This window comes from Diadema antillarum, unplaced genomic scaffold, assembly GCF_040938485.1.
Source record: "Diadema antillarum isolate AM-2024a unplaced genomic scaffold, OU_Dant_1.0 scf00000018, whole genome shotgun sequence".
NCBI lineage: Eukaryota > Metazoa > Echinodermata > Echinoidea > Diadematoida > Diadematidae > Diadema > Diadema antillarum.
Genome location: NW_027270907.1, coordinates 2212882 through 2226190, shown reverse-complemented (window position 1 = coordinate 2226190; position 13309 = coordinate 2212882). Strand labels below are relative to the sequence as shown.

Genomic DNA, 13309 nt, shown 5'->3' with positions numbered 1-13309 from the left:
GTTAATCTAAAGTGTATTTAGTAGAAAGGACTGAACGGGGAGGGTATAGGAGGCATGGGGTAGGCCTAACCCCCTCTTACACGAGGGAGATTTTGTATTATTTTGCAGAATTGAAATTCAGCCATCTTTGGATGAAATGTTTAGACAGTTTTCTATCAAAAAAGTAAGAACATTTCCACATCTCGGGAGTTACGAGGAGCAAAATGATATGTTTGTCCCCAATACTTTTATGGGGTACCATCCCCCCCCCCCCCCCATCGACGCCTCTGCATATGAGGGAGCTTTTGTAAGTGAAAGATCTGCTGCACGCTCTTTGATAAAATACTAGGAAATACGTTAATCTCAAAAGTGTTCAAAGTCTATCGAAAGGGATCCTGTAGCGGAGCTCTTTCATGCTTATGATTGTAATTCAACGATCTGGTGCATAGTTCTGGCGGTATTTGGACAATTTTCCACAAAGAATATTCGAGATTTGTCCTCATCTCGGGAATTGCTTGGGGGACAAGACGTTAGTGATTTGTCTGCCCCAACACTTCCGCAGAAGATTAAGGGGGGGGGGGGGATAAGTTCCCCGAGATAGATTCGACGCCCCTGATCATCCCTGGGTATGCCCATAGATGTATCAGAGTCATCATCGTTTCAGGAATGATTCAGGAAAATGGAGGGGGTTCAATTATGGCGGTATGGTTTTTGTTATTGTTTGTTTGTTTTCGTACATAATTTGCAGATAGTCCCGAGTTGCTTGCGTCAGAGCATGTCTACATGTAAGCCTATGCTATTTGACGTTGTCAATGTCTGGACCATACCTTATGTCTATATTACTTTCTTCGCGAGCGAGCGCTTGAGAAAATTATGTATACATTATCCAACAAGATAGAATACTGTTCAGCTCTGTTACCTCTCTGAAGGCGGGCGTACGAACGTCATGCAATAAAAATATGTCAAAATTGATAAAAGCACATTTCTGCTTCCTCCATTTTTTCCCTCAAATTTCAGGGGGGATGATTGTACAGGCCAACGGCGTAAATCCGTACTGAGGAGTGGGGGGGGGGGGGGGGGGGATGATTGGCGATAGTCACCATCACCACGATGACAAGCCCATAACCGGACCGGCGCAGCCCTGGTGGGGGGGGGGGGGGGGGGGGGAAGCTTGCCCCCCCCCCCCCCCCCACACACACACACACACTTTACAGGGATCAAATGTCCCACTCTTTTCCATGCAAAGTGGGAGGGAAGTGGCAGCAAAAATATGACGACTTTTTGTTCTTGTTTTTGTTTGTTTGTTTGTTTTTTCTTGTCAGCCGACTTTCGGCGGAGAATCAGACCTTAAAAGTATGAAGAATTTTTTGTTGTTGTTTCTCTTGTCTTTTGATGTTCTTTCTTCTTGACTGACAGGCGATTTTGCGCCCCCCCCCCCTTTCAAAAACGTAGCGCAGCCCTGAATAATGCCCAACTAAATTCAATAAAATGATAATAAGGATATCCATTTCTTGAATAACGCAGTAGATATTTTCCTGTAGCTATTAATTGTATTCTTCAATTTTCTTGCTTTAAGTCAGTGAAGCAATCATCACAGGGGCATCGTTCCGTTTTAATGATGGGGGGTAGGGGAGGGACATTGAGTTTGAATATCTGTGCGAGGGAGCGAAGCGGCCTGGGGGAGGGTGTGGGAAATTTGGCATTTTCAGACCTCAAATTCAGCGATCTGGTGCACACTTTTGGTAAAATTTGGGATCTTTTTCCTATAAAAAAACAAGTAAGAAAAAGAAATATTCATAGATAATTGAATGACTACATCGTGGTATTTCAGCTCTTGCTCCGCCTGTGCGACATCACTGTGAAGACCTACTAAATAGTGGGGCCTATCACCGGCGTAGCCAGGATTTGATCTTAGGGGGAGCGGTTAGATGCGAGGGAGAGATGCGAGCGAGGGGGGAGGGTGTGTGAGAACTTTTTGCATATTGATGTTGTATGGTGCAATTTGATTCATTTTTTTTTTGCGTGTTCTATCAACTTGAAACAGTCCAACATGTTTAAGGCAGCAGTACATTTTATGTAGATTATTATTGAACAATTTTGCCTATAAAATGGTATCATTTAGAGAAACTTCTTGTCTTAATTCTTACACTGAAGATCATGAACGCAATCATGAATTTTGACATTGTACAGTCCAAAAGCGGCCGTTTGTAGCTATATATTTTTTTTCGCTTTGAAGTTGGGCGCACGGGGCGCATTTGCTGGCAATTTAATATCATCAGGAGAATGACATAACGATTAAATGCGAGCGAGCTTGAAAATTTTGACATTTTACAGTCCCCAAACTGCTTTTTGTAGCTACATTTTTTCGCTTGCAATTACTCGGCAGCAACATCAGGAGAATAGCATAGCGATTAATGCGAGCGAGCGAAGCAAGCGAGCTTGAAAATTTTGACATTGTACAGTCCCAAAACGGCAGTTTGTAGCTATATTTTTTCGCTTAAGAAATTAAGGGGGGTGGGGCGCACCGGGCGCAACTGCTGGCAATTACTGGCAGCAACATCAGGAGAATGACATAAAGATTATATGCGAGCGAGCTTGAAAATTTTGACATTTCACAGTCCAAAAACTGCCGTTTGTAGCTATATCTTTTTCGCTTTGAAAGGGGGCGCACCGGGCGCAACTGCTGGTAATTACTCGGCAGCAACATTGGGAGAATGGCATGACGATTAAATGCGAGCGAGCGAAGCGAGCGAGCTTGAAAATGTTGACATTTTACAGTCCCAAAACTGCTTTTTGTAGCTACATTTTTTCGCTTTGAAAATTAAGGGGGGGGGGGGCACCGGGAGCAACTGTTGGCAATTACTCGGCAGCAACATCAGGAGAATAGCATAGCGATTAAATGCGAGCGAGCGAAGCAAGCGAGCTTGAAATTTTGACATTGTACAGTCCCAAAACGGCAGCTTGTAGCTATATTTTTTCGCTTAGGAAATTAAGGGGGGTGGGGGTGCACCGGGCGCAACTGCTGACAATTACTGGCAGCAACATCAGAAGAATGACATAAGGATTAAATGCGAACGAGCTTGAAAATTTTGACATTTCACAGTCCAAAAACTGCCGTTTGTAGCTATATCTTTTTCGCTTTGAAAAATAAGGGGGGGGGGGGCGCACCGGGCGCAACTGCTGGTAATTACTCGGCAGCAACATCGGGAGAATGGCATGACGATTAAATGCGAGCGAGCGAAGCGAACGAGCTTGAAAATTTTGACATTTTACAGTCCAAAATCTGCCGTTTGTAGCTGTACTTTAGGAAATGAAGGGGGTGGGGGCGCACCGGGCGCAACTGCTGGCAATTACTGGCAGCAACATCAGGAGAATGACATATCGATTAAATGCGAGCAGGGAGGTGTTTCTCTTCCCACCTCCCTGATTCGAGCGAGCTTGAAAATTTTGACATCTTACAGTCCCCAAACTGCCGTTTGTAGCTATATATTTTTTTCGCTCTGAAATATAGGGGGGCACCGGGAGCAACTGCTGGCAATTACTCGGCAGCAACATCAGGAGAATAGCATAGCATGGCATGACGATTAAATGCGAGCGAGCGAAGCGACCGAGCTTGAAAATTTTGACATTTTACAGTCCCAAAACTGCTTTTTGTAGCTTCATTTTTTCGCTTTGAAAATTAAGGGGGGGGGGGGCACCGAGAGCAACTGCTGGCAATTACTCGGCAGCAACATCAGGAGAATAGCATAGCGATTAAATGCGAGCGAGCGAAGCAGGCGAGCTTGAAAATTTTGACACTGTACAGTCCAAAAACGGCAGTTCGTAGCTATATTTTTTCGCTTAGGAAATTAAGGGGGTGGGGGTGCACCGGGCGCAACTGCTGACAATTACTGGCAGCAACATCAGAAGAATGACATAAGGATTAAATGCGAGCGAGCTTGAAAATTTTGACATTTCACAGTCCCAAAACTGCCGTTTGTAGCTATATCTTTTTCGCTTTGAAAAATAAGGGAGGGGGGACGCACCGGGCGCAACTGCTGGTAATTACTCGGCAGCAACATTGGGAGAATGGCATGACGATTAAATGCGAGCGAGCGAAGCAAGCGAGCTTGAAATTTTGACATTGTACAGTCCCAAAACGGCAGTTTGTAGCTATATTTTTTCGCTTAGGAAATGAAGGGGATGGGGGCGCACCGGGCGCAACTGCTGGCAATTACTGGCAGCAACATCAGGAGAATGACATATCGATTAAATGCGAGCAGGGAAGTGTTTCTCTTCGCTTTGAAAAATAAGGGGGGGCGCACCGGGCGCAACTGCTGGCAATTACCCGGCAGCAACATCAGGAGAATGGCATGACGATTCAATGCGAGCGAGCGAAGCGAGCGAGCTTGAAATTTTGACATTTTACAGTCCAAAAACTGCCGTTTGTAGCTGTACTTTTTTCGCTTTGGAAATTAAAGGATGGGGGCGCACCGGGCGCAACTGCTGGTAATTACTGGCAGCAACAAATATCTCGTAAACACATTTATGATGTAATCTGGGGAAATTTCAATCCCAGAAGTGTATAAAACTTTTCGTACTATTCTGGCAAACTGTTGATAATATGTCTTGCCTTTTCTGTGGGATTGTTTAATTAGGGATTAAATCCATTTTTCTGTTCGTGAGATGAATGTTGTATATCAGTAAAATTGGCTGCGAATAAACTTGTCTTATTAATCTATTGATGTATGTTTGTCAACAGGTGAACTTTCTAGTGCTTTATGCACATCTCCCATGAAAACAAAAAGAAATCTGGTTAATAGGTCTGAACCATTAATCTAAAGCAATGTTCATTAGACTAAAGGAGGTACTTGCATATGGCAAAATATGGGAATCGACACGCGTTCCTTTTGTTTTTTCTGGAGGCAAACGAATTATACTAACTGAGCAAAATCACTGCCAATATGGAGAGGGTAAATGTGTTGCAATTCCTACGACTGAAACTCGTACAAGGCTGTTCACGAACTCGTTTGTTATCTAAAATTTTAGATCTTTGGGTAATTCATGCGGAGCTCGACGTGAGTCGTATCGCGCACGGCATGGTGCACTCGTTCACGCCTACGTCGATGGCCCTACAGACTGTGTTGCATCAAGGAGGTGGGAAGAGCACCTCTCTGGTTGCATGCAGCTGCTTGCCATCTGGTTGTGTGGCTACCAGTAGTTCAACATCCGAAGCATGCATTACGGTCGATATTGCTCTACATGCATTGGCGTGCGAGAGAAGTACGCGAGCGCTGCTAGCACTGTTCAGCAGTATGCTCTCGTCACGAGGCGGGCGTGCGAACGTCATGGGCTCATGCATTACAGTATATAGCCTATAACCTAGGTGGGGATGCAGCTGGTCTGATGCGACGAGACTACGAACAGTGGATGCGCGCGAATACGCCGCCTATGATCCAGTTGTTTGTCATTGTTTTCTTTTTTTTAATCGGTGGCAGTCTTCTTACACGAAAAAAAAAAAAAACTGCGATCGTGGCGCCTAGCGGACGCGGTAGATGCGTCCACTGTTCGTAGTCTCGCCCCATCAGATGTATCGCTTGGCAAAGACAATTATCTCGCTGCATCATACGTTTCAGCAAATTACAAAGACAATAACTGCATTCTCCGCCTAGATTATAGGCTATGCAATAATCCATCATGCTGAAATCAACATCACCACATTTCTTTTTGTTTGTTTGTTTTTTTGTTCCTACATCTTTTTCTTGGGAGAATTTCAGGGGGGGGGGGGATATTTGTACAGGCCATCCCCCCCCCCTCCTTCAAAAGTGGGGGGATATATCCCCCCCATCCCCCCCCCCGGGATTTACGCCCATGGTACAGGCCATTCCCCCCCCCCCCCCCGGGATTTACGCCTCTGATTATATGGGTTAGTCAAATACGTCAAATACGTCAACGTCAACCACCGCCACCACCAGCAGCACAACGCACTGGATCGATCGCTCGCGCAGAGCCAAATGTACTGTGCGCGCGCGGTCCTAGGCCTTCTGTCATTTGTTACGTGAAAATGTTTTCCCATGGGAGAACATTACAAAGAATGTTCGCCCATGGGCGAACATAACGAGTGTACCTCCATCACGTGACTGTGTTTAGCCAATCACTAACCGGTATTTGACTAACCCATTTAATATAATCGAGTTCTTACGGTCGTTCTGGCTTAGTGTTTTCTGCATCAGCAGAGTCATGATGAAATATTTTGATGTATGCCTGCATGATCTGACTGAAATGACGAAAATGACGAAAATGACGTCGGCCGTTTTTGATTAAATTGAAGTAAAATATGAACTTGCCTCCATGACGAATGACGGTTTCGTAAATCCCCTCACCAATGCAGCTCCATATACCGGGTGCTGGAAAATGTTTACAAAATTCCACTTTAAATTAACAACACAGTAGGCCTGATAGTAGGGTACAAGATTACATGAAAAAAAAAGTATTAATAAATAATAATGTGTATGTGTAAATGCCTTGTGTAAGACCATTGTGTAAGGTATGTAACGTATGCATAACATAATACGCATACATTACTGCTTTATTTAAAATCTGAATACCGCCGCATGGTGAAACATTAGATTGTGGCGTAATTTTACACACAAAATACATGATTGGGTGTCAGGGATGTTGGAACGATCCGGTGAGTGTGAACTAAAAAACAAACAAACAAAAATAAATAAATAAATAACATGCAATTAAAATGAAAATGCAGGAGAATTAAGCAGCCGAATCGGTCACAGTATCAAATATAGAAGGCAGTGTTTGAGCACTCTTTTGACATCTTGCAATTCTTAAGAAAAATGAAAATTTTGGTATAAATATGGTAATTATATGTCTGAAAACATACCGTGAGCATGCAGAGGAACAGAGATTTCTCGAACCACCACTCCCATTCCTTTAAGACGTAAGACTGTCTCCTCGACCAGGGAATTAACGTCCATCTGTGCCATCGGAGTTCTGAACCCCTCGCGCAACAGGCCTATCTTCATACCAGTTACCGAACCACCGCTGAGCTATATACACAGAGAAATACAAATAAACAAACAAACAAACATTTCAGCACTGGAACTTTCTGATCCTAATGCCAACCTTTGCTTCGTTCTTGCCAAGACATACAGTGTGGGAGTTAGCATCGTGTGCTCATCAGGCCTAACCTCACTCTAAGTAATCATGTCAATCTTACAAAAATATCGATATTGAGAGGCAGTGAAGAGCTAATCAGCGCTCACCTTTCAAAAGAAAATCCAGCACAGTTACAGTCATGAGCATGTACATTAGAACCCTGTAAAAAATCCAAATTTGCTGGCATATTGACTCTGGTGTTGACTGCGACTTGTCAGAATCACTATGACAACGTTAATGTTTATACTCAGTCCTACATTTACTAAAATCGTAGGCAGGGCTCGACACTAACGGTGGCCCGGCGGCCCGGGGCCACCAAAAATGAAAGTCGGGCCACCAAATTTCAAAAAAGGGCAAATTTGGTGGCCCGCCTCGAGCCACCAAAATATTTTGAAAAGTATGTCAATAAATTCGTAACTTTTTGCGCCGGAAATTAGCAGTTAAATTTGTTCAAAGGATGGATGAAAAGGACTGAATGAATGCCTGAGAGTGAGTGTTGCAAGTTTGTCGAAGTTTATTTATGAGTAGATATGTCCAACTTCTAATTCTTACTATCATAAATCTTAAATATTTGACTCATTAAAAAAAAGGACTTTTAATGTTTTTTATTGTTGTTTTTTTCGGGACACCAAATTTTTCTCTCGGGCCACCAAAAATTTGAAATTTAGGATTTTGGTGGCCCCATCGGGCCACCAAACAAAAAAGTTAGTGTCGAGCCATGTCGTATAGGACAGTCTTGCATAGCGTGTTATTACCTACTTTAAGCAATGCACGAACAAAGTTTATTATAACCACGATCATTATTGTAGTCTTTTTACATTTCTTTGTTTCCCCAAATTTTTATAGCCAAGTTATGTCATTTCTTTTGTTATACTATCTTGTCTCTAAATAATACTGTATAGTCTTACAAAATAAAGCTATGCCATAGTTGAAAAAAAAAACAGTGATAAATGAAAAACAACGTGAAGTCAACATCCACGGGCAAGAATTTTCCAGATTGTGGCTGTTGAGCTCTTTAAAGCAATAAACAGTCACCGTCGTACCTCCTTTGTATACTCGGGAACCTTGACGTGTGGACACTGTCTCGGGTCGTTTCCACTGTCGTATCCAGCTATAACCTGCGTGATATAAAGCCATATCACAAAAAAAAAAAACTATTACAATCATCCCACATGACGTGGAAACATCTCGACGGTGATAAAATGCCTTAAACAAGTGTCTGTGTTTGAAAAAAAAAACTGTATACGTATATATATATATATATATATATATATACATACATAACTGTCATATAAACATTAACTTGAAATCATGTTTTTCGTAAATGCGGAAAGGGAAGAGAAATTGGGTAAGAAACCTCCATCATCGACGAACGGGTAAAGGATGAACCAGGAGTTGGCAAGAATAATGTTTACGCGGAATATGTATACCTGTACTAATGTTTGATAAGATTGCCTACAGAGATACACTAAATACTCTAGTCTTGATTTAAGTGGGCTAAGGACTAATATCTATTCTAATCGGTGATATCGTTGGTCTCTATCTTTGTTCTGCCTTTGAACTCTTTTCTAAACATAAACCAGGAGATTTCATAGAAGATTCTTGCTTTTTATTCAGTATCCTTCAAAAATGGTTATTCTCATGAGATGGCATAAATTCTGATATGAAAGACATGTTTTATGATTCTACTCAGCATCCATGTCATTACTTCAAGTAACTGGGCACATTCTTGGACCGTCCTTGCCATAGGTCCCAAGTGGTCCAGCGCTGGTTCCATGGCCATGGCGCCAGTGTAGGGGACAAGGCCATGGGTAGGCTTCAGACCAACAATCCCGGTCCACGCCGCTGGCATACGTACAGATCCTCCTTGGTCGCCTCCAATAGCCATGTCCACGTCTCGCATCAAGACCTGATACGGAAAGAGAATAAACCTATAACAGGCTTTGGAAATGACAGGGAAACACACTTACTAAATAATACAATGTAGACTGTTCTTTCAAGAAAATAGATCTTGATCGACATCCACTCTTTATAGGCCTAAACAGTTACCCAACAAAGGCGCTACATGAGAATTAAAGGACATGAAAAGATCGTTTGGTACTTGGACTACCGGACCCTCATGTCGTAATCCACGAGAGAATATGACATTAGATTTTTTTATGTCCTATAACTGGGCAATGAAGATAATCTTCCTCGCAACATACTATAGCACTCAAAACTTCCAGGTGAGTTAGCGGGACATGATATCAATATCAGGTACAGTGCATAGGAACTCTTAAAACTCACACACATAAACAAAATACAACTTTAACAAAAAAGGGTATGTTGGATTCGTTGTGCACAGGAATGATTCAAGTCATTTACAATATCCGCGCGAAAGTCAAATCCATATCATGCACGCAAAATGGGTAATCATCAAGACAGTGGTTGGATCTTACCGCGACAGCGCTCCCAGAACTTGATCCACCTGCGGACCTCCGGACATCGTGTGGGTTCTTCACCGGGCCATTGGCTGCTGTGTAGCTGGTGCCAGACAAGCACAGGTTCTCACACACAGTCTTTCCCGCTATAACACCCCCTTTGAGGATGTTAGGAGCATAAATGAAAAGACTGAAATTACTCATTGTGTCTGTAATATCATTTTCAGTCCCTATTGCTTTGTGTCTATATGGGGAAATCAGGCAAGCTGATATTACATCTATACACCGCCAACACTCACTTCAGGTAAGTACTATGATAATACGTGTAATAAGTTCAATTACAAAGCGCAGAACCTATGTACATAACTTTCTGCGCTGCAAGCGCTCCTGATACGTCATGTATGATGAGTAGTTACTTAGTAGATAAAAATATGTGATATAAGCCTTGTTTTAAACCTAACTAGGCCGGGGGGGGGGGGGGGGGGGGCTCCGAGCCCCCCCCCCCCCCTCGACGTTCCGCGCGATGTATCGCAATCGCAAAAAGCTATCGCTGCGACGTTTCATGACTTTTTTCTTTCGAGTCTCCCGCATCTTTTGACACCAAATTTGCGACTCCCGGGCGCGCGGTTCCGAAGTTACGCATCAACATGTACATGCATGTCAGACCAAAAATTGCTCAAAAACGTGAATTCGTGTACAATTTCAATGCAAACTGTGCTTACAGTCAAATTTCATAAGAGCATGATTATTTTGGTGTCTTATTGATTAAATTCAATGAATAACATATTTTCTTGTTTGAAGCGATGTCGCGGACATATTTCATCGAAAAAACGATGAAAAACATAAAGTCGAAAAAACAAGGAAATACATAAGAAATTCAAAAAACAATAACATACTTAAGAATTTTTCTCTGATATCACAATTTTTTTTAAACATTTGCTAAGGACACTAAAAAGAATATTTACACAAAAAATGTGCCTGTTTTGAGCTTTATTTTGTGATTTATACCAAATAGTCTGATTTCATGCATCAGTATGCATAAATTAGCATAATTTAGCATAAATGATAATTTTTTGAAAAATTAACTTCATGGTATTTTAGATTACATCATAGGCAATGTGTGTGCCAACTTTCGTCGCGATCGCGCGGTCGACGGCCGAGATCTGGAGGGGGGGGGGGGGCCTGAGAGCCCCCCCCCCCCCCCCCACCCGGCTCTATCAACTACCTAAATAGCCCGGCCTAGTTAGGGTTAAAGAATACCACAGTTCTAGATTTCAGGGGGGGGGGGGGGGGGGGGCCTGAGAGCCCCCCCCCCCCCCCCCCCCCAACCGGCTCTATCAACTACCTAAATAGCCCGGCCTAGTTAGGGTTAAAGAATACCACAGTTCTAGATTTTCTACAGTTTGGGAGCTCCACAAGCAAAATGTTCGGTTTCCTGTTAGTTTTCATTGTTCGGGATTTGTAGCAGATGAGAGTCTTTTTATAGAACTAAACAGATTATGAGTGTGTTTGTGAGACTTACGTACTAATAGATGTAGGGGCTTGACTATAGTTATGCGCTTGTATACAATACGCAAGATTTTAAAGATTAGTCCTATTCGTTGGCGAATAAAAAGGCCAGTTTTATAGTTCTTTCAGAAGAGGAGAGATCCTTGAGAATCTTGATTTACTGCAGATCAGCCCAGCAGAATTAAAATGTGCTTTGGACTCGCAGCAGTCGCCAAACGTGTCGGTGAGAATGAGAGGGTCAATATGATAACCCATTACAATAGTCTGACTTGGTGTTAAAGGTAGGGGATACCTTTTACAGACCTCCCAAAATGCAGCAAAACATTGAATATGAACCTCAGGGGACTTGCTTAGGCCACTGGTTAGAAATTTGGAAGTCAACAGTTATCTAAAATTTGAATAATGCACAAAACTCAACTACTCAGTAGTTCTGTGTGTCAGCCACACTTAAGCCTTTTTGTTGCATTCTTCTGTATTTGTGATCTATAAACACAAATCTAAAACTACAAGAGCTGATGTAATAACATATAGAGTGTGTGGCAAGAATGTATATAGAAATGTTTGTAAGTGTTGTTGAACTTTCTTCACAAAATATACATGATGGACACACATGCAGTACGTGGGTCTGCAAAGGTAGCCTAGCAATGTACTGGAATTTACGGTGAGCCCCGAAAACAATTCAATTCAAAATCTAACGGTCAAAAAAATGTACTAAATGTTACCTTCCACTTTCAATACTTTATGGGAGTTTCTAAAATGATGCTCTCTTCAACATACCACTGTATTTATACAGCTCTTCATTTAAGGCGTGCAAATGGGATTCCCTACCTTTAAGGATTTTTTTATTGCTCCTCTTATAATTATGTTATCATTTTGTCACTTCTTATATCTGGAAGTCTGTTGATCTGTCAGGAATGAAGGTCAGATTGTGGATAAATTCCATTCTCTGCAGAAACTGGACGGCAGGCGGAAAGGATAAAAGGACAAGAAACACACACACACCTGCGTCTAATATCCTCGTCACAACAGTTGCGTCGAAGTCGGGAGTGTATCCGTTCATAGCGTGGCAGCCATTTAGCATTGGAACGCCGGCCACAGCAACATTGTCCTTGATGGCCACCCGTTTTCCCAGCAGCTTCCCGCTCTTGGCGCCATGGATTTCACACTTCCAATTCCTGTATCAGAATCAGTGTTACATAATACTTCATTCCGCTCTTTACACACTGAAAAGCATTTTGCTTGATTTTCCTTCACAACAAGTATTATGCTTTTTCATCTACCTTTAATTCATTGTCTACGAACACGATACAAAATTATGATCGACACCGCGCAACCAAAATTCAGTTTTTGTAGCGCGTAGAAATTTTTGTAGCGTCAACACAGATTAGTGGGTACGACGGCCAAGTCCTATTCTATTATCTCTCTCACTTTTATATATTACATTGTACTTTAATCAATTTCAGGATGTCAAACAAAAGCTACTTACTTGTCAATTCTTTTCTCTTACGATTTATCATTAAGATTATTCTGTTACACTTTGACTCTTTACTTAAGATCGCATTGGACATTGCATATACTTGCAGACCAGACATTGCAGACTGCATATTGACACGCTTATTATGGCATGCATGTGCATTAAGTTGAACAATCCTGATATCCAATGAGAGAAAGCAGAATAATACAATGTATACTCCAAAGGATTAAATGAAATGTTACCATGCATTGTATGGATTTTCTCTTTGGTCTGGTCGATGCCCTGGTAGGCGTGGGTACCTGGTGGGTAACCTCGGCTCCGCAAGATGTGTGATGTTGTTTATAGACTGGATACTTTCCCCGATAAGGGTTTTACAGATCTATAGGGCGAAAGAGAAAGAGACAATACACACTTTGATTCACGTCAAGAAACTTGATAGTGTTTCTCATGGCACTCGGAAACACAAGATCCATCATAACATTTCAGGACTAATCTGTTTCCAAATCAGCTTTGAATTCACCTAAATATTGGCATGCTATCGTGTAGTTTTACTCGTGATAAATTTTAATCACAAAATAACCCTAAATGAGGGCAAGGGAACTTATTTCGTTTGTATTCGATTGGTAAAGGAGGCAAACTAAACAAGGACATCATGATTAATGTCTCAGGATAAAAACACAAATATAACATGATCTATTAGCGTATGCATTCATGTATGAATACATACATCTTTCTGGGAAGAAGACAAGTACTTCGATATTTTAGTCCTCCACAA

General features: G+C 42.1%; 1 protein-coding gene across 1 annotated transcript in view; it reads right to left on the bottom strand.

Annotated features, from left to right (window-relative positions):
* Nucleotides 1–13309, bottom strand: part of LOC139728025 (amidase-like) — a 41149-nt gene that overhangs the window by 16673 nt on the left and 11167 nt on the right. Inside the window, exons 3-9 of the mRNA XM_071638994.1 lie at nt 12777–12913; nt 12063–12235; nt 9570–9709; nt 8840–9040; nt 8175–8249; nt 6857–7022; nt 6306–6365 (exon numbers count right to left, since the gene is read on the bottom strand). Coding sequence (XP_071495095.1) covers nt 6306–6365; nt 6857–7022; nt 8175–8249; nt 8840–9040; nt 9570–9709; nt 12063–12235; nt 12777–12913 — 952 coding nt within the window. The remainder of the gene's footprint in view (nt 1–6305; nt 6366–6856; nt 7023–8174; nt 8250–8839; nt 9041–9569; nt 9710–12062; nt 12236–12776; nt 12914–13309) is intronic.